The 21,896-nt window shown below is 40.1% G+C and overlaps 1 protein-coding gene across 3 annotated transcripts; it reads left to right on the top strand.

Moving 5' to 3' along the window:
• The first annotated feature begins 1,427 nt into the window (after positions 1–1,427).
• Positions 1,428–21,291, top strand: MRPS31 (mitochondrial ribosomal protein S31). Of its 3 annotated transcripts, none has more exons than XM_059838939.1 (7): positions 1,428–1,550; positions 3,733–4,020; positions 4,712–4,861; positions 9,299–9,445; positions 11,674–11,747; positions 15,921–16,064; positions 20,966–21,291. In XM_059838939.1, the coding sequence occupies exons 1-7, from the start codon at positions 1,477–1,479 to the stop codon at positions 21,175–21,177; spliced, it is 1,089 nt and encodes a 362-aa protein (XP_059694922.1). In that variant the 5' UTR covers positions 1,428–1,476; the 3' UTR covers positions 21,178–21,291. The 3 variants fall into 3 exon arrangements, with proteins under 3 accessions (XP_059694922.1, XP_059694924.1, XP_059694923.1); XM_059838941.1 differs by lacking the exon at positions 1,428–1,550 and adding an exon at positions 1,735–1,880; XM_059838940.1 differs by lacking the exon at positions 1,428–1,550 and adding an exon at positions 2,011–2,111.
• Positions 21,292–21,896: the final 605 nt, after the last annotated feature.

Below are 21,896 nucleotides of genomic sequence, written 5' to 3'. Positions count from 1 at the left end.
AGAGTATTTTGGCATGGAGGGATGGGTAACCTCTGGGAAGCTGACAGGAGGATGCCACGAAAACTTGTCTGATGTGGGAGACCAAAGGGTTCCCTTGCAGGCTGTGTTTCTGTCCATTCTGCAGTCCGAAGCTATCTCTTGGGTTCTACACCCTCTCCAGCCAACCACAGGCAAACCATTTGCCCCCTGTAAGCCAGTTGGCATTTCCTAATTCATATGGAAATCCTCATTGTCCAGGAGCATGAACAGCAGTTCTTGGCAAGTATTGTCCCAGAGTAGCAGCCAGAGCTGCAGGAACCTGAGAACTCCCCCAGCACCTTGCTGTGGATGCCGTTCACACTGGAGAGGTGGGTCAGGCAGGACAGCTCCACATGGAGGAAAAGTGAGATGGCTTTTGCGGGTCAGGCCTTCCACAGGTGACAGTGGTGTGTGTACTGATGTACTACAGTCAGCTGCAAGGGATGGGACAGTGCTCGCCTTGCCAGATGCGAAAAATGCATATTTTATAATTGGCTTTCGCAAATGTTAAAATGAATATTATATGTGTTATGTTAGAAAGTTATGCTGTATTTTTTTTTTTAGTAGTGTGTAAAATATAGTTTTAGGGTATAACATAATGTTAAAATAGAAACTATGCTATGTAAGATACTTTTTTTAAAGAGTGGACTCGCACCGAGATAGCAGCCACAGGACACCTAAATCTTTCAGAGAAAAAAAGAATTTATTGCTCTCTTATCAGAAGAAACGAACTTGTTCCCGCCTCAGCCCTGAAAACGCCGTCAGGATTCAGAGGAAGAAGTTGACGATGACCAGACAGAATCCTTTGTTTGAATGGAATTTATACATCATGTATGAGATGTATGAACATGCAACAGGCTATTGCTTTTAAGGATTAATCCTCTGTTAACGTGTGTCCCTTTTTCTGGCTTATTTTGCCCAGAAAGAGGTACCCGGACCATCTGTAACTCTTAGTTCTTATTGTCTCATATTGTCCTAATCCAAACTGTCCAAAGTTTTTACTACTCTAATTATATTGCTATTTTATAACCATTTTATTACTATTAAACTTTTAAAATTTTAAAACCAAGTGATTGGCGCTTTCACACAGAGTATATGAACTGAAGGCTTGGGGACATTTTTGAAGCATGTTTCAGAAAGATGTGAGCCCTAACCTAATGTCTCTCTTGCACAGAGGAGCCCAGAGCTGGGCACAGCACTCCAGATGTGACCTCAGCAGGGCTGAGCAGAGCACGATCACTTCCCCCTACCTGCTGGCAGTGCTCTCCTACGACCTGAACTCCCGGCGGCGAGCGGCCGAGCTGTGAGGGAGCGCCCGGCCGGGACGGCTGCGCCGGCAGCGGCTGCGGGGCGGGGCCGGCCGGCGCGGAACGCTGCTGCGCGGAACGCCCGTGCGCGGCGGTGTTGCCGGCCGGCGGGCCGGGAGCGCGGGCCGCAGGCGGCGGTGGCGGCGCGGCGATGTGGGGCCTGGCGGCAAGGCTGCTCGGGGCGGCGGCGCGGCCGCTCGGCACGGCCCACGGCAGGGCCCGCAGGTACCGGCCTCCCCTGCACTCTCACCTGGCGGACGGGGCCGGCGCCGGCCGGGCACTGCCGTGAGGCCGGGCCGTGGCCCGGGGCGCGGCCTTCAGAGGCACGGGGCTCACCTGTCCGGCCGGGGCTGGGTGGCGGTGACACCGTGGGCAGAAGGCAGCAGGAGGCGGGTGGAGGGGAGTGGCGTGGACCATGTTTCTCGTGGTGCTGTCCTTGCCGTCCTTCCCATCTTGGAGCGGTGTGAATGATCCGCATGTGTGACCTGACCGTAATTTTGCACCCGGTATCAGGAGGGCGGCGCTGCCTCTTGGGCGTTGTTGTTTCTGCACAAAGTAAGGGCTAAGAGCTGTGTTTGGGAGTTTTTCGTTGTTACTAAAATGCTTTAAGTTGCTTTTAATGGAAGCTCAGTTGTGCGTTCATTTATTTTTTTTATTTCAAAACTCCTCGATATTTTTGAACAAGCACCGGTGCTGTGATGGCCTCGTGTACAGAGAAGCTCAGGTTCTTTGGTAGCTGTGTTTGCTTTCCGAGGCCAAGCTCCCCAGCAGAAGGCAAACTGAATGGTAGGTGAAATACAGGGATGCAAACTGCAGTGTGCTGCTAGCTTTAAGTGCCTGAGGCTTTCAGCCTTGCTGAGCTTTGCTGCTGCTGTAGGCTAAGATAAGTCTGAGAAAGTCGGAGCTGTTCAGCCTGGAGAAGAGAATGTTGCATGAAGACCTCATAGCAACCTTCCAGTGTCTGAAGGAGGCCTACAGGGAAGCTGGAGAGAGACTTTTCTTCAGGAATATGAGTACAAATTACATCAGGAGTAATGGGTACAAATGGAAAGAGGGGAAATTTGGTATTACAAAGAAGTGCTTGTGCTTGAGGCTTGTGAGATGCTGGAACAGGTTGCCCAGGGAGGTTGTGGATGCCCCAGCCCTGGCAGTGTTCAAGGCCTTGAGTCAGCCAGTCTAGTGGGAGGTGACCTTGCCTATGGCAGGGAAAGTTAGGGCTAGGTGATCTTTAAGGTTGCTTCCAACCTTTAACATTCTGATTCTGTGATTTCTGAGTGGTTACATAGTTTTAAGGAGCATGCAGCCTGAATTAAGAAAAATGTAGTTTGTCAAGGACCTGTGGGGAACATTGCAGTGTAAAACAGCAGGGCTTCTGCCATCTTCTCAGTAATAAGGTTCTGAAGCTTTCTTTAAATTTTCCTGTTGCTTCTCAACATTGAAATTTAGGTTTTAATGCTGATTATTTATTAAGTGCAAAATGACCTAAATATCATGCAGTGCCTGCTGAAACTGGCAGAGTTTCCTTTTATAGCCAGAGAGATTTGTGTGAGGAGGAGAGGTGTGCCACAATTCCTTCAGATTTGTGGAAGTGTTTTAAGATCTATTGAAGTTTTTTGTTTTGAATCAGAATAAATATTAATTTTTTTATTTCTGTAACTTGAGGGTGATTTTTAAACAAAGTAGGTGTAAATGTAAAGGTTTAAACACTGCATTTTATAGAATGTTATAGAGAGCAGGTCTTTGAATTTTATGATAGTTTTTCTAGAGAATGCAGTTGTGTCTGTTCTGCAGAATTTCCTGAGCAGCTCCCTGCTGTCCCTGGCTTCTCATCCTCAGCTGCACTGTGTCAGTTTCAGCTTCCTTGCAGTGATGTGCTAAACTAAGCAGAGGAGCTATAATGCAAATAACTTTCCTGTTTGTTTCTGGATTAACTTGCAGCAGAATCCATGTTGCAGAGTAGGGGAATGTGATCTGTAGTAGTGCCACAAGTGTGAAAACATGTGAAGTTGTGTGTGTGTGTGTGTACAGTATTTTTTCAGGGCGTGATCTCTTTATTGACTCATATTAAGAGTTTAGGTGAGTTTTCTATAGTACCAATGAATTTAAGTATCAGGTACCAGTAAATTCAAACTCTGTATTATTTCCTCCACAAATAAATGGTGTGTAAAGTTGTTTACTTCGTGTTTTTGATGAGGAAATCAGAAGTAATCAAGAGTTTATGAAATGGTGTCCCAGCCCTTCTCGAAAGTCAAAAGGTACATGTTTGACCTGTACTGAACATGCTCAGGTTGCACTCAGCTGGGCCTAGACAGTGGTAACTGTTGTTTTGGGGTTTTTGGTAGATTTACAAAATTCAGCCTTAGAACCTGTTTTTAACTTCTGCTTCCTAACTTTGTGTATCATCTAGCAAACAGGAACTCTTCAGTACAAGCAGCGTGCTTTCTAAAGACAAAGGTAAATCTGCTACTTCCAAAGACAGCACACCTGAAGGGGCAGCAACGAGGCCGGCAGATGGAGCAGAAACACCAAAGCAGCAGCTGTTAGACATTATTGGTAATATGAAAGTGGAAGTGAGCTACAGGAAGAAACTCCAACAATTAAAAACCAGCGAGAACAAGAAGCAAGCCATGAACAAGCTGGAAGGCCTGGACAGTGAAGGTTCTGTCCCTCAGGGAATTACAGGAGACACCCAACGGTAAAGTATAGCAAACTTTTCTTAGCCTGTTTTATCCTTATTTCAACTTTTTTTTTTTCGTTATTTAGGACAAAATAAACTATTTCCAGCAGTGGGAAAGAATCTTGTAAGGGGGTGTGGTGCAGAGTTGTAGACTGGAGTAAATCACGCGGGAGAATCTGAGCAGAAGGTGCTGTATGCTGTCAACCTTATGCTGCCTTTTTCTACAGTGATATTGTGGAAGGTGGCACTAGCGCCTGCCTGTGGAAAGTTATTTTAATGGGAGAAGGGAAATACTGTTCAGATGAAATACAGCAAAACTGAGGAAAAAGAAAAAAAAATTAAGAATGGCATAATGATTGTTGAGTCTTTGGAGCTGCTCCTGTCCACAGTATGTTCCATCATATTTATCATCTCACAGGTCTGTGCTGCCAGTGGTCTCCTGGCTGTGTGTCTGAGGGGCTATGCAGAGACACAGGACTGCCATTTCACCATGCTGGGGAAGAAGAGCTTGTCAGAGTCCTTCAGCATTTGATAATTAGGGCAGTATAGGGCAAACCTGCCTGTCCCGCTGGCCACATCCATTTGGGAAAATACCTGACTAGCTTTTGAGTTATTAAGATATAAAATGGCAGTACAGAAATGACAATTTAAATATATTAAAGGCTTTTGTTTTGTTTTGTTTCTGTATCTGTTGTGTCTCTGTTTACAGTTTAAATCCAGAACTGGTGAAGGCTGCTTCTGCAGTTGCATCTTCCCTTCCACGCGACAAGAAACAGACAGAATCAGAACTCCTTGCACAACTAAGAAGACATGAAGAAACCACAGATAAACAGAAGAAGGGGGGAACTATTAACATACGGTCTGTGTATTGATTGTTTTTCTCAATTACGTCAGAAATTCCTATTTTGCAATGTCATCCTGAAGGTGACTGCCTTCTGTGTTGGGAAGGTACCCCTAAAAGATACCTTTGGACAGTGTATCCTTAGGATTAAAGAATATTGGTAACATTATTGATCTGGTTATACAAAACTCTCTAAATTTTGCCATCATCCTTCTAAAGTGGTTTTGCAGAAACAGAATTGCTTTCATGCCCAGATCATTGCTTTCTTGGATAGGCTAGCAGAATAACAGCTTTTTTTGTGAGTTTGTGTTGGTTTTTTTTTTTTGCCACAAGCTTCCAGAATTCTCACACAATGAATGGATTTGTAGATGTTTCAGACATTCTGTCTGGACTGGTGAATTTTCATGACTGCTCTGCAGAACTGAACTAGAGCAGCTCTGTTTATAGCCCCACCCTTCCTTTCAAAACTTTCCAGTCAACGCATGAAACTCATCTCTTGGCTTAACTCTGTTTCCAGTGTGGCTTTCAAACAGATGAGAAACATTTGTTTGGAAACTCAAACAGTTATGCATACAGCTCTTTTGGACCATGGTTAAAGGCAATTTTTTTTTCTATTTTTTTTTTTTTTCCAGCTAGTATTCAAATACCTGCTGAGAAAATAAGGCATTAAATCCAGGTGAAATTCTGAACAACAGAAAATTGGATCTTTACCAAAATATGAGTGTGAAACCTTTCTTTATGTCTGTTTGCAGTGCGAACTGCAAGCTGCTTATCTTAGTTTTATTCCGTGAAAATTAATTTGCCCCAACCGACGATCTAAGCTTGACCCATCTATTATCATCTGTAGGTTACATGTTTTGCATTCTGCTTGTATCAGTGAAGGATCTGCTGGAATGATTGTCAGTGCATTGCAAAAAGAGCTAATGGTGTCTGTGGTTGATGTCTGCCTGAGTGGAAATTAAGCAAGAAAGAGACAGATGCTTGCAAACTGATTGAGTTAGTTGATACAGACTGGGGTGTACAATGCTCAGTGAATGACTTTGTTAAGCAAAATATCTGTTCTTCAGATATATAAGGACTGTTTATATAAAGGATATATTCATCAAACTGCTACTTACCTGGGAGTTTGTTCACTCTGTGTCACGGAGTTCTTTAGAAGGGCAGAGTACACAAATGTCTTTACCAGTGACATGGGCTGTGGGTGACCAACCTAAATGTAATCCAAACCTTCTTGAGTACCCAAGATGCTGGAGGAGCACAGAAATACTGAGTGAGCTAACACATGCAGTGCCCAGCCTGGAATGTGCTGCTCTCCCTTTCTTAGGGTGCACATGCTCTTGTCTAGGTGTGGTTTCTCTGCCTGCTGGCATCACAGATTCTCTTTCTCTCATCACCTATGGCGCTTTTCCTGGAGCACTGACCCAGCTCTGGCTGCAGTGGAAGAAAGACAGTGACTAAGCAAGTCGTAGTCAAAGCAAAAATGTTTTTTTTTTCTCTTGAAAGAGAGTTTAAATTCTTCAGAAATTTAAAAGCTGCAGCTATATAGTGCCTCTGTATTTTTGATTGGTGGGTTAAGATGCGATGTTACAATATTTTATGACATGCTTGTGGATGAAGCACTATCATTAGAAAAATGCATTTTCCTCAACCAGAACCAGCCTTTTTGGAATGTCATGGCTGGCTTGCTGTGCTCTGAGTTGGCAAGTTCTATTCCCTGAGGCAGCTTTGTGACCTAGCTTGTTTCTCCCAGCAAATACACTTCTCCTGCTGCCGCCATTTGCTGAAAAGTTTTTGTTTTCTTACTTAAGAGTTAGAGTTAGTAGAAACTCTTTATCATTCGGTGAGTTTTCAAGAAAGACCCGCAATTTGTGGTGATTTTCATGACAAAAAACTTGGTTATAGTGACCTTTTAGAGTTAGTATGGACCTCTTAGTTCTTTGAGATAAATACAGTACTCTCAGGTTTCTGACTAGAGTTTAAAAATGTTGATTTTACAAAGCCCAGCAGCTTCAGACTTGATTTGGTGTGATTTATGCTCCATGATACCTCAACCCACGCAATGTGTGAAGATGTTTTTAAAATATTAGAAAGCATTCACTTTTTTTCATGCATGATTATTTTGTGTTGAGTTTTGTTTGGCAGTAAGAGAATACATGCAATTTAACTTTCCCTTTTTTTTCTGTAAAGATTTTGCATTCAATATACTTACATATTTTAAAAGCCAATATATATTCCTCAGTTATTTACAATATTTAAAAGCAAGATATTTTCACAAGCAGTAGAGCTTCATAGTGCTGAGCTGCAAAAAACTGAATACTGCTGTTGTGATTTATAATATGAAATTTGTTGTATGTTGTCCAGATCTTTTGTACAATTTTTTTTTTACCAGGATTGTGTCAGGACCTCCAGAGGTCACTGTTGTATGCAGTCATCTCGTTGCCTTGTAGAAAGCATGGGGACGGGGCATTCACTAGGAGAGGAAAATATTAACAATAGAGGAATTTATTTTCCTCAGTGTGGGCTGAAATTTCACTCAATGGAAATCACAACAGCACGGCACCAAAATAAAATCTGCAGCCCTACAATTTCAGCTCCTGTTTTGGATGAGCAAGAAAAGTAATTCAGAACTTTGGCTAGAATATATCCAAAGCTCCTTGGGTCTCCATTTTAAGTATTATAATTATTGGCTGATAATCAGGAAAGAGAGAGAGAGTCTGTGGTTGTTACAAAAGTCCTACCACTTCCCTTCTCTGGAAGGCAGGTGTATGTAGGAACTTCAGTTTTTAATGTGTTGGAACAAGGGAATATATAATATCTAACCACTGGGGTTGGAGTGAAACTTTTTAAACCAATATTTTTTGTTTCAAAAGGCATTAAAAAGATCTTTGTGGTTCTACTTTTGTTAGTACAGTGCAGTTTTCATGATGGAGTGATGAATGTTGCTGCCAGAAATGTTCATATGCTGATGGTGGGGTGACATTAGGATTGCCTAGCAAGGAACATGATACCATTGACTTGGTGGTCTGATAGTTCAATAGTGTAGTCTTTCCACATCTACAGCGCAAAACTGCAAGTAATTCAGGAAAGAGAGCAGCTCTGAGCAATCCTGACTTCCCTGAAGCACGGGAAAACACCAGCCTTTTAGGTCACAGCTGAGTCAAGCTGTTGGGCTGGGCTGTGTGTGGCTGACCTTAGGAATTATGTCCCTTTGACCCTTCAAGTGTGTCAAGCCTCTGGCCCAACACCAGCTCACTAATGCCAGTAGCCACTTCACAGAGTAACTTCTAATGTGAGATATGCAACTAATCTGAGATTGCTTTTTATTCAAAATTAAAATGAAATTATTTCAAACTTGTTTTCAGATGCCTTTATTTCAGAGTAGGTACTGGTAGAGCTATGCTATCCTTCTTCTGCCATTTGAAACCACATCTAAGACTGAAGAGAAATCGTGCTGTGTTTCTGTGGCAATTAGCTTTTACAATTTTCCAGAAGTATTTCTTTCTTGTCAGTAAAATCTCTTTTGACTTAAGCTGCCAAGAGCATAGTTTGAATTTCATTTGGATTTTCATAAAATGGGTAATGCCGTATTTTTGACTTGGCCTATTTTTATTTTTTGAGACCATATTTATGTCTTGAAACTTAAGTGCTGCAATTTGAGATGACTGTGTGTGACTGGAAGTGGTTGGGTGGAGAGGAGGCTGTGAGGAAGATTACCAGCTCGGCCTTTCCCAGCCAGTGGAGTTGCCGGTGAAGGGAGCTCACAGGCAGGGGCAGAAAGGGGCTGTGATTTGCCCTTTGTGATCAGAATGAGCTGCGTATGGTGCTGGAGGAGGTCGAGGCATTTGCTCTTCACGTATGATTTTCGCTCCAGAATGACGAAGGAAGATGTGGTCTGTTAATGCTGTAATATGATTATGCAATCCAGCAGATTGCAGTGGATCAGGAAAGGTGACCTACTTATTAGGGTGGCATGATTGGCCCATGTCAGCTGATGTGTGAAGGCAAGCTTCCTTTTGGTCTGCAGCAGCACAGCTCTGTCCCTGGGCAGTATTGGTTCCTGTCCAAAAAAGTGGTGATTTTTATCTGCCTATTTAAACCTATTTTTTGCATCCAGAAAATGTCCCCATTTGCTTAAGCAAAACATGCCTAGTACTCTCTGTGAATATTAGTATACAGATATATGATTTTTTTTTTAGTTGAAAACTAAATAATTTAAAAGAAAGCATTCACTGTAGATTTAATAGGCTAAAGTAGCCCTTTTATACATAGAATGTAACAAATGGTTTAAAGCAACAGCCTTGAATGTTTGATGGATTAAAGATGGGTGTATTTTGTGAGGAATGTAAAATGGAAGCTTATGAAACCAGTTGAGAATAGACTTTCTAGTTAATACATATGACAAATTCCTTACTTTGTAAATTTGTTGAGTTTTACATTTCATGTTTTTCATTTCAGCAACGTTATTTCAGAAATGACATTTAAAAGGCAGTCCCCAGAGCAGTGGGGTGTGAGGCTATCCGGTCGCATTTCCTTGCAGTTGGATGAGGATGGTCAGAGAACAAGGCCTGAAAGGTCATCAGCTCAGTCTATGGACTCCAGAAGGTATTTTTGTGGTGTTCACCTCCAATACAAGGAGCATGCAGTTACTAATGGATAATACTTTAAATTTACTTGTACATATTAATGTTGCAATAATTCAGAGCTTAAAGAAATTACTTGAATATTTTTCAAGATAGGTACTGTTAACATTGAAATAAATTGTGAGAACAAGATAGTAATGCCAACCAGCTAATCAAATAATGTGCATTTTCTTAATATTACATTTTATAATTAAAAATACTTGGTGCTGAAATGTAATTGTTCTTGTTTTAACTAGTTTAAATTATTTTCACCTATGCATAATACAATATTATGTCACTTTCTTAACTTCTTGGGAAATGGAGGTTTTGCAGGCTTGCTTTCCTCCTCTACAAAACTTGATCGTGTTCTATGTTTAGAAAAGTTTCATCCATTCTGTTAGGATTTTAAAGATATATTAAAGTTGGTCTATTTATTTATTTATTTATTACCACTTCGTTCTGTAATTGATTTCTTTGTTATCTGTGATGTTATAATTGTCTGTGAAATTTATAATTTACATGTGATTTCAGGGTATTCCTTAAGTTTATTTTGCTGCTGTATTATGTGGCCACTCTCATGAGTTAAGGAGTGCTCTTATATTTTTGGCTTACTCCTGTAAGCTGTGCTTTTTTCCTCTGTAGTCTTTGGATTTTCCCATGGCAGCTTATCATTACATTCCTTCTCCATGTATTCTTTCCATAGCAGTTTTTTAGTAAGATTAACTTCTCTTGTATTTAATTTACTTTGTAAATTAATCTCTGGTTTTGGGGGTTAGGGCCTGAAAATGGAGGGAATAATTTGTGTTTAGATGGACCATGTTGACGACAGAATTTGGGTAACAAAGAAATAGAAAAGCGTGAATTCATGGATGAGTAGATGTACAGTATTCTCTGTGTGGTGGAACTGTGCTTGGTGTATAACTTCAGAAACAGCACCTTAAAATAGTTTTTAAAATCCCTGTAGGGAGTAAACTGTTTCCAGTTTCAGGCCTAAGTTCCCTCCTGCATACCTGAATATCTAATGTATTTGCTTATCAACTGATAGTAGGAAAAGAATGGGTTAGGAAGAATACCTAAATTTAAGTCAAGTTAGTACATTGCGATGAAATGAGTGATGTTGCTTTATAGTAATTTAAGCTTGTAATTTTAAAATAAACTTTCTTCCAACACATGCAATGTATCTTTGGCCAATGTCATTGGGAGTTACACACAGATTGGAAAATATAATCCTGAATCAACATTCTTTCAAGGCTCTGTAACTAGATTGTTGTGTGCTGAAATAGCTCCAGGGTAGTTTCATCACTAAAAAGTAATATGACAAGAGCAGGTTTGCAGAAGTAGTTGAGACCATTAGGAATCTCCAGTAAATCCAGAAGGGTAGAATTTTAAGGTCAGAGAGGATAAATCTTGCCAGGGTAACAGTGGATATGTAATAACAAAATGAAAGAACTGTTAGAATTTGAGTGGAAACCTGGAAGATAATACGATTAAAAACATAGTTGATACTAAATACGTTGGGGTTTTTTTGTTTTCATCTATAAGAATTTGATTACTTGTTGAACTCTTGTAATTTTGGGTTTTCTTTTTTTTTAGTATAAGCTTATGGTAATGATAAATGTGATTGAAAATAGATGGTCAGAGTGAAATATTTGTATATTCAGAAGAGTGAACGCCAGGGTGATGCTATTGAAAACATATCATATGGATACTCTGACTGTTTGCCCTATGGCAGAGAAGGTGGCTGTGTGATCTTCCAAAAGGGCTATTTATGTCATAAAGCAGGAATTATTTGATTTAGCTGTTGCCTTTTCTGTTCCTGAATTGTGCAATATTTTTTTTACAGGGAAAAAACCCAAGTCTTCAGATAGTCGCAGCTTTGTAAAATCACTTAAGTACTGTGGTTTGATGCTGTTTACCTTTTTTCAGATTCCTAAATATACCAGTTAAAATTGACTGCAAATATAGCCCTTGATTTATGCTCCTTCTTTCACATGGAAATGTTTTGAGAAGCTCTGTTTAAGACAAAGAGTAAGGCCATAAACACTCTCTGATTAAAAGCCTGAAGATTTAGTGAGAATCACTATCTTTTTTTTTTTTGTCTCCAGAGATCTGTTAGTTCATGAAAATATTTTGTGCTTTTTAATTTGTTATCTGGCAATGTTGTAAGGTGTTGTGAAATACTAAATATCGGTTTTCTTTTTTTGTTTATAGAAGTCTCAAAGTAGGAAAGAGGCTTAATATATTCACTAAGGCTTCTACAGAACCAGAGCATGCACTGAAAACAGGTTAGTGGAAATTCAGTAATGAAAAACGCAGTGAGGCTAAGTTCTGCATTTTTAGAATATCAAGAGATTTGTTTTTATGAGGAGACATGACCTGCTCACTTTCTGCTTTCAGCCTGATAAAAGAAATGACTACTTTGATGTAGCTCAGATTTTTACCAAGTGAAATTTCCATGCAGTATAATGAAGTGTTTTCTGTGCTGATCAGGGCACTCCGTTAGTGAACGTGAAAGGTATAACTGGCTTTTTGTCACAAAGGTCAGTTTTAATTCTGTGTGTGTAAAGCCAGTCTGGAGGATGGTTATGTTGGCTCCAGCTTATTTGGTCAAGTTACAGAGAAATGTGAGGCTGTGATCCCAAGGAAACAAGCATGCCCTGCAGGTGACTAAGTATAAGCAGGGTAGTAGCTAACCCAAGACTAACTGGATTGCTGTGTGGCCTTCTTTTGTTTAGTGTTCCAGATGGAGCTGGAAAGATCCCATTGGCAGCTGACAAATGACACCTTGCTTCACCTATTGTAAAGTTCTTCATATGTGTTTAGAATCATAGAAAGTTTGGGTTGGAAGGGATATTTAGAGGTTATCTGGTTCCAATCCCCCTGCAATGAGCAGGTCCTTCTTCCACTAGATCAGGTTGCTCAGAGCCCCACCCAACCTGACCTTGAATGTTTCCAGAGATGGGGCATCTACCAGCCTTCTGGACAACCTCTTCCACCCTCACTTGAAGAAATTTATTCCTTTTGTCTAGTCTGAATCTGCCCACTTCTGGTTTAAAACCATTACTCCTGGTCTTGTTGCAGCGGGCCCTACAAAAAATTTTGTCTTCGTCTTTCTTACAAGCTCCCCTTAAGTATTAAAAAGATTCAATAAAGTCAGCCCAGAGCCTTCTGTTCTCTATGAGGAACAACCCCAGCTCTCTCAGCCTTTCCTCTTAGGAGTGCAGTTCCATCCCTCTAATCATCTTCATGGCCTTCCTCTGGACCTGCTCCAAGAGGTCCATCTCCCTCTTGTGATGAGGACCCTGCAGCTGGTTGCAGCATTCCGGGGGGGGGCGGTCTCATGAGAGGGGAAGAATTTCTTCTCTCAACCTGTTGGCCACACTTTGTTTTATGATTCTAGTTGGCTTTCTGGGTCATGAATGCACATTGCTGGCTCATGTCCAGTTTTTATCCACCTTGCACCTGGCCTTGTTGAACCTCATGAGGTTTCCATGAGGTCACTTCCTTGAGTTTGCCCTTGAGGTCCCTCTGGATGGCATCCTGTCCTTCACGTGTGTCAACTGCACCACTCATCTTGGTGTCACCTGCAGATGTGCTGAGGGTGCACTCAACCCCACTGTCTGTAGTGTTGATGAAGACACTGAACAATACTGGTCTCGGTGTGGATTCCTGAGCAGCACTGCTTTGTCACTGATCTCCATCCAGGCGTTGAGCTTTTGACCATTGAATGCATGGTCTGGATAGAGCCCTGGAATGGTCTATGAGCTGTGGACCATCTGGATGTGACCACCCAACCAGTTCCTTATCCATTAAATATACATGCCAAAACTCATGTGAGATAAAAGATACCAAAACTGAATTCAAAACAGGTGTGACACCTTCATATTCACTGAATGGCACAGCTATGTGGGAACAGTCTTAATGCTGCCTAACAGGGATAGCTTCCACTCATGAAGACTTGGCTTTACTACAGGCTGGGTTTGGCCAAGAGTGTGTGAATAAGGGCAAGTCACGTAAAGAACTTTGTCCCTCACTTTGTGAACAGTGAGACTGCATTGTTAGTACTAATCTTTAAAATGCTGTTTTTCCTCAGCTATTCTGAGGCCTTTTTAAAAAACAGACTTTATTCCAGTGTAGTGACTTAGACCTTTATGTAAAGTTAGAAGCAGCAGAAGAAATAGTACTCCTGTCTAAAATACTACAAAATGATTAGTATTTGTTTCTGTTTCAAGAGCAGAACTGTAAGTTTTTGCCAGGTTCTAGCTGAGTAGTTTTTAATCTTTTTTTTTTACTCCTGAAACTACGGGGAGATCCTAATTTGATTACTTAATTTTTTAGTAAAATGTCAGATAGTGCCATTTGCATGTTTTCAAGCAGCTGTGAACTTTCTGAATACAGCCACCTCTATAAAAGCTGTTCATTAGAATGGGATTCGGTTCACTGTGTTTTAAGATTGCCAATACCATTAAAATTGGTCCATTTTACATGTAAAAACCACAATGAATGATGTAGTGTTTGTTTTTAGCTGTCTTAACAAAAGTGGTGTTGAAAAAAATGGATTTTGAGTTGAATCAAATTTACTCAGGTAAAAGGGTGAGAATATAAGGTTTTTTTGCATGAACAGAATGCAGACACAGTGGCTCTTAGTAGTCACCCCAGGTAAAAGCTGAGATGCACTTTTTTTTAAACATAAAATTGGAATGTGTACAAATTGTTTCAGAGAGCAAGTGGACTTCATTGTATTTGTAATTAGATGTTAATTAGTAAGCTTCTTCCAGCTTTTTGTTTGGTGTTTCCTTGTTTGATTCCAGGTAGCCTTGAGGAACTCTACAGTATATTCTAGACCAGGAAGCTGATTACTGGGCTTACTGACTAAGCCTGATGACAAACATTTTTTTGGGCATTAATCTTGGGAAATGCTGATGTGATTCTTGATACCTTGATTCATTTGTTTTCACTTGTCTTGGTTCATATTACAGAAGATAAGGGGTTAAATTTTTTATACATAACAGAAAAGGAAGTTTTGTTTTAAGTTTTGAGTATTGACTTTGAAATCTTGAATGTTAACTGAAAAGGAAATTGTCATCTTGAAAATAGTCTTCATAACTGTTAATGTAAAATGCCAGTATTATTTTATGTTTCATGAGGTGAAATTATAATATTTATCACCTCTAATGCAAGCTTGAAAAATGAGGTTCTACTTTCCTCTGTTAGAGGATTTATTAGTTTCTTTATGATGTGGACAACAATTTCATTCTGGTGTGGTTTCTCATGTTGTCTTGTAGCTGTATTTTATTCCTGCCTCCAGCCCTCAAATCGAAGTACTCAGCCTAGTAATACACTGCTGAAAATTTCCCTCTTAAAGAATAATTTGTATAATTATATTCTGATTTAACACAAAAAAAAAAAAACTCCTCTGAAAACACTTTTTTGTGTGTAAAAATACTGTTTACCCTTTCATTGTGTTTTCTCTTGGGGGGGGGGAGTTGGGGGGGGTGTTTAATTCAGTTGAGTTGTAAGCCATTGAGCCAAAGATGAAATTACATCTGGGCCTCAAGTACTTACACTCAGGAGTAGTAAAATAATAGGTTATTGGCTGTGATCCACTCCAAGTGGACTGCAATATTCGAATTCACATGAAGATCTGTGTTCCAAGGATCTTAGGATGAATTGATAACAGAGGGAGGCAGGAAAACAAAGGGGAATGCAGCTTAGGCCAGCTCACTCAACAGCAGCCCAGGGCACTCCCAGAGGTCCCTCCCTGTCCTGTGGTAACAGCTTGTTCCCTTCAGTTCAGCGAAGCGGTTCAGTCTGGGCTCATGACCAGCTCTCCTGGGTGGAGGGACAGGAACTCCTTAAGAAGAGTAACTGCTGCAATATGAGTGCACTTTGAGTTTAAAAAAAAGGCATCAGAAAAGATACATCCCTAAAGGAACTGTTTAGCTTTGTGAAAAGAATAAGAAATCATGGTTTCTCAGCTTGAGAGCCAAAAACTGGCACACTTAGGAGCATTGGGGAAGGAATTGCCATCCCTTGGAGATCTGAGTTGTTTCTCTGGAGGAGAATGTAGTTGTGAAGAACCTGAAAACTCCTGTAGAAGTAAGGGTCCTTTAGCACAGTGCACCAGTCAAGTTCAGAATTTGCTGTGTCCACATTTTTTGAAATACAAAACCAAAGAACGATTGTGGAAAAATTAAATTATTGCTTTATGTGAAAGACATAAAAATAAATATTCCCCTAGGTGTTCAGAATAGATTTTCATCAGACATTTGAGAACTTAATGAACTTTCATGTCAACAGAGAATTCTCATTTGCGAAAGGTGATGCTGGTATTTAAGGTAGAAAAATTTGCACGGCTGAAGTTATTAGTCTCTGTAAAGATTGATGTTAAAGGACTTTGTCTTAGCTAGTGAGAAGTCTTTGGTTGCTGACAGATCTTAACAAAATTTATTTTTTAGTATCTTCACCAACAATTTGGGATCTGGAGTTTGCAAAGGAGGTTGCAGCAGTAACTGCACAGCCTCCCCGAAATGGTTTTGAGGAGATGATCCAGTGGACAAAAGAAGGAATACTGTGGGAGTTCCCAATTGACAATGAAGTCGGTATGTGCGCTGTGAGCTTTTATTATCTTTCTCAGTTTATCTTTTCTGAAAATTAGAGCATGTTTGACCTTTGACTGTTTTAACGTAATGTTTCAGCTGTGAGTCATGCTTTTGATAGTAAACAAACATAACTCCCTGACTGTCCCAGATCAGAGATGCTTCAGATGAACTCATTCTGGCACTCTTCAGGTGAAGTCTTGCAGGTGGTTTGGCTGATCTGAGGACTGGCTGCTGCCAAAAGGGGACGACTCCTTCCCCCCCCCGCCCTCCTTCACCCCCGATGTGTTAACACCAAAAGGCTGTTCAAGTCTCTTACATAATACCTTTTACTCTGCATCTTCTCTAAATTAAGCTCCTAGCAGAACTTGGGGAATCTTAAAACTGCTGTGCGTGTTTTATAATACTGATTGTGTTCTTTGGTGTGGCTCTTGGACCAAGTGTCTCGCCAGATCCCAACCAGCTATCTGCCAGTTCTATATCTGGGCAGGCCCAGTGTTAAACAGTTGTTTGCTCCCTTTGTTCTGTCTGTTTCATAAGAATAAACAGTCACAATATTCACTTACCCTGGGCATCTATGTTAATTAGGCATCTTTGTGCACAGTATTTTCTTTTATTACCATAAAAAAAGAAAAAGCTCCGTGTGAAGTTATGCCAGCAGAGAGAGTGAATGTTAAGGAAGTGAAGAACAACTACACAAAGTGTGCAGTATAGGAAAGGGGACTTCATAACTTCAGGGGGAGCTTGGCTGTGGGTTTTGGGGTTTTTTAAAAGACTTTAAAGACATCAAACAAAACTGCTTTGTAACGATTCAGTCACTGAGAGCAAAACAGGTTAGTATCTGAAGCTGGGAGTCTTTGAAAATCTGTCCTATACTGAGTTGCAAATTGAATAATGTGCTTCATTGTTTCTTAATGTTTATTCCCATCCTATTTGGCAGTTTCTTCACAGAATTTAATCACTGCTCCCAGGATTGATCTGTTCCATCATGTTCCATCATGTAGAAATCCAAGTATACTCTAGTCATGTTTTTGCAAGCTTAAAACCACTGTGGCCAATGGTTTTTGTGTTGTTGTAATGTGGCTGGAACCCTGCTGTCTGGGGCCCTGAGTTGACAAAGTGTCTTTGGCGGGCAGTGGTTTCCCTGTTGCAGCCGTGCCGCTGGAACCGCGCTGTCTGGGATGGGGCGGCCAGCGGACAAAGAGTCTTTACATATAGTTAAAACAAGAATCTTGATTGATTTGTCCACAAAGACTAGTCATGTGGAAAATTCCAGTGGAGCCTTCCAAAACCTGTCACCTCTCAGGTTGAAATACCAAGTCAGTAAGATCCATCCTACCAGACTGCCAGCCACGGGCTGTTAATCCCCTCAGGTGTGTCAAAGCACAGTTAAAAGCTCGAGAACCTTGCACTGAGTATATCAACATGTTGTAATTTCAGTTTCTCTGCAAAAGAAAGATGCCCCTTTCTGCTATTAATTTTGCAGTTTTGTAACAGCTATTTCCCTCAATAGGAGGAGATTGCTTCAGTTTGTTCTGTATCCAGAAATGTGTGATTATTCTTCTATGCCAAAAACATGTGGCTTTAAAAATATAAGTGCAATTAAATTATCTGTTGAGGAAGCACGTATACTAAACTTACAGCATTATGAAAGCTTTTAAAGTTTTAAACCAAATATAAAAATGAAAGACAACCTCTTATAACTTTTCCTTGGCTCCAGAGCATCTCTGGTGTTCTCGTTAGAGTGCTTCGCCAAGGCGCTGTGCTGTGCTGTGTGGCACCGTGGCGAGGTCATGTTTTTTAAAATGATTTTGGTGTGAACATCTGAAGATGTGGCTAGACATACTGGCTTGCTGCAGTGGCCAGCAGCAGTCTTCCCCCCACACCTTACTGCCCTGTTGTTTGCTTTTACCTGCATGCCCTTGCCCTTGTCCAATGCAGTTGAAGTCACTGTTAGGCAGAAAATTACCTTTTTTTTTTCCCCTCTCCATCTCACCAGCCTCTGATTAATTTTTACCAGTTTAGCAAACCATTAGTATAGCTTGCATAGCATTGTTCTTACCACTCCTTCTTTCTGCTTGTCTCTCCTGCTTCTAAGTAGCTTTAATGCTCCATGATTGCCATGGCAAAAAGTTGGGAAAGACATTTATTTGTGCCTCATTTATTATTTCTGTGCATTTATGCCATAATGACTCAAAAAGCTAAAAAGGACTGAGTAGATTTTAGGTGCAAATTTGCCTTAGCACCTCATTATTATGAGCAAATGCTTTTGGTGGGCCAGAGATTGTTACTGCACAAGTGATATAGGAAGGTCTCAGAAAATTAATTCCTCAGTTGCCTCTGATGGCTTCTACAGGCAAAAGTTCACCAAGTCCTGTTTGAGTTGCTGGTTAGCTGAGCTGCTGTTCCCAGCAGAGAAATATTGGATCATCTTGCAGAGGGAGTTGGCAGAGTTACACAACCATTGCGTCGGGGTTTCTTTACTATCTCTGTTCTAGGGACCTACTGAAGAGCATGATTTATGTCATTCTAAAAATCCTAAAAGGATAGAATACTTTGTGTTGAAAGGGACCTTTAAAGATCATTTAGTCCAAACCCTCTGCCATGGACAGGGACATTTTTTCACTGTATCTGAATACTCAGTCATCTTTATAGCTGTCAGCAATGCTCGCTATAAGGGACGAACATCTGTGTTTGGATTGACATCTTTAAGACAAGGTTGGTCATGTTTTGGAAGGATTAGTGTTTTAGCTAGAGGAATTCCCCAGACTTTCTGTTTTGTAGCATGTAGGGCGTTGGAAATAGGATATTGAGAGTAGGTGTCTTTTTGTTTTGATGTTGAAAAAGAAAATTCTCTAATTTAGACTTCTGCCATGCATATTGTTTCAAGTTATGTTTCTGAGGACAATGCCAGAGAGGCTGAGGGACAGGCTTGCAGCAGGAGTCAGGGCTTGTTAGGGGTGAGAGAAGTCATTATCTCATCTAATCTGTTCCCGCCAGAGGCTTCAGCCTCTGATGCTTTGGACAGTTGTGGTCTCCTTTCTGTGATGCACACTTTACTTTTTGGAGGACTGAAATACGTGGTCTAACTGAAATACTTGAACTTAACACTTCATCCCCAAACCATGTACAGTCTTTGTCAAACAGGAAAGCAGAACACATAATGTTATATTTACTTATGACCTGCATTTTTGAGATTCTAAACTGCTTATTTTGGGTTGAAGATGAAAAGAGGTTAAATTATTTATTAGACAAAATCTTTCCTGATACCCTGTATCTGTCCCCAGAAGAAGAGCATCCAGAAGGCCAAATTTTACTGTCAGCATTATTCAGATTCTTTCAGTAGTGAGTTTGTTTGGTTTAGTTCTCTTGGATTTTTGAGACCAGTGAAAGTAAGGAAGTCTGGAAAGGTTATTAGTTTGAAAAAGCAACCAGTTACATCCAGGTACAGTAAGATTCTACCTCCCCTTGCTGGGGGAAGGCCAGCATGGGTAGATAGTGGAAGGATCATCACTGCTTCTGTCTGTGGACATAGTTTTCCAATCATGGTAGAAATACACTTTCTGAAACTGACATTACCTGGTTTTTGTTATTTTAACTTTCAACACATAGGAACAAGGAGAGATCTTCTGAAGAAGGACATGTGCTTTCTTCTTTCAAGAACCACAGAGATAAATGTGGTGTGCAACTGTGGTATTGATACACTCACATATTTCTAGGAAAAATATAGGTATTTCTCAGTTCCTTCAGATATTGCAGTACCTTAAGTTTAAAGCAGGAAAAAAGTAATGCAAACTTAACAAATGCAGGTGACCTTAGAGTGACTTCTCCATCGCAGAGATATACATCATTTCTTCTGAAACTGTCGAAGCTCTACCAAAGAAGGAAGCCTAGAACTTACGTGGCTTAATTGCCTCAATTTTAATACTCCTGATTTAATTTTATCAAATAATTTAGAAAAACATGTACACCACACTCATGTCTGGTATAGGCTTCTCATTTTTGTCATCTTGAAGTAGTGCAATATTTTTCTCTAATAACAGATTTTTATTTAAGGGTGCAAGCCAATTGATATCAAATAAAAAATGTATATCTAACTGATGAAAAATCTTTCATTACAAATCCCAGATAGCCTTTTGTTTTTTTCCCCTTAAAATTAGGAGCAGCAAAAGCAGCCTTTTTTCTGTATGTGGGAATTTGTGTTCTGAGTCTCTACCATCACAGTATGAACAACAGCAAAAAAAATCCACAGGATGAAGAACAAAAGTTTACCCTATCTCAAATAATCCCTTGTGCCATGTCCTGTGGAGGCGTTTGAATACATCATCTTTGGTGATGGCTATGATTTAAAAGTAGCTGGTGAGATACATAACACTTTTACATCATCATACTCTCACACATTCAGAAAATGTCTGAAAACAAATTTCTGTGCCTGTTTGATAGCAATAGGATGTTAAAAGCATGACTTGCATTGGACGTGTATTTGTTAGCTGTTTGATACTTTATGAGGTGCCTTATTTGTTCAAGACTAGTTTGTATTAATTAATCCTCTGCAGAACTTAGGCCATCAATGTTCTCTTTAAAAATTTATGAAGAAAGTTCCTGCAATGTGAAAGGTGGTATCAATGATGAATCAAAATTTTCAAGTATGAACAAACTGGATTTTAGCAAGAAGATTGATTTATGGTTATAATTATTCCTCCTACTTCCACCCCAGCATCAGGCTTTCATCAAGATTTCAAGCCAGAAATTTGATTTAAATATTACATATTCTTAGAAATGTGAGCAGAACCATTAATTTTACTAATTTAAGATTATTTTCAAACTATATTATTTTTACTTTGTTAAAGTTGCTATTATATTATGATAACAACTTTGTCTTTTTTGCTTTGTCTTTCTGTTAGGGATGGAGGATGATGCTGAATTTCATGAACATATCTTTTTGGAGAAACACCTCGAAGGCTTTCCCAAGGAAGGACCTATCCGCCACTTCATGGAACTAGTCATCTGTGGGCTTTCAAAAAACCCATACCTCAGTGTTAAGCAGAAGGTTGAACATATTGAGTGGTTTCAGAAGTATTTTGAGGAAAAGAAGGAACTTCTTCAAGAGATTTGAGATTTGGGAAAGTGCTTACCCTTGAAATGAAGAATCATTATGTGTCAGTGCATAGTGATCATGTGGCCTGAAAGTTGTGTTTTAAACAATAAACTCAAAGGTCATCTTTTGTTACGTCTGTGTCTGTGTGTGTGTGTATACTTTTGGCAGCAAAAGAAGGAGCTGAAAAGTATGGCTTTTGTAGAATGTGCATTTATAATTTAGTGTATTGGAACGGTTGTCTTCTAAATTTGAAACTAGTCTTTCAGCGATACAAAATCCTAGGTCTAATTTCAGTTCTTCCACCCTTCCCAGTTGCAGTGTGTCTTCACAGGCTGGATCATCTTTCCCATTTTGGAAAACTTGAAATGCTTTCATTTTGCTAATTTATGAGCTGCACTGGTGTTTGAATGGTATTAATCCTTTCACTAACTATATTTATTGGTTCATTTTGAAGTTTTTGGTAATGACAAACTGATTTCAATGGTATGCTTTTTGGTTCATGTGCTCAGTGAAAGGCTGTTGTATTCCTGAAATGTGTGCATAGCATAACAGTGGTGAGTTACAGAAAATAACAAGGGAGTGATGTTCCTTAGGGTTTGCTTTTGGGACTGGTGCCACCAACAGTTTCTTTAAACTGTAAGAGGGATGATTGACATTAGATGTTAGGGAGAAATTCTTTGCTTTAAGAGTGGTGAGGCACCGGCACATGTTTCCCAGAGAAGCTGTGGATGTCCTAT

Source organism: Haemorhous mexicanus, chromosome 2 (genome assembly GCF_027477595.1).
Source record: "Haemorhous mexicanus isolate bHaeMex1 chromosome 2, bHaeMex1.pri, whole genome shotgun sequence".
Lineage (NCBI taxonomy): Eukaryota > Metazoa > Chordata > Aves > Passeriformes > Fringillidae > Haemorhous > Haemorhous mexicanus.
Note: the sequence above shows the minus strand (reverse complement) of the source record. Positions and strands in the feature narration are given on the sequence as shown.

Excerpts from the sequence above, each read along its gene's own strand:
- MRPS31 (XM_059838939.1), top strand. The coding sequence starts at position 1,477 with ATGTGGGGCCTGGCGGCAAGGCTGCTCGGGGCGGCGGCGCGGCCGCTC. Across the intron at positions 4,021-4,711 it reads ATTACAGGAGACACCCAACG|TTTAAATCCAGAACTGGTGA; the intron begins GTAAAGTATAGC and ends CTCTGTTTACAG. Across the intron at positions 11,748-15,920 it reads AGAGCATGCACTGAAAACAG|TATCTTCACCAACAATTTGG; the intron begins GTTAGTGGAAAT and ends TTTATTTTTTAG.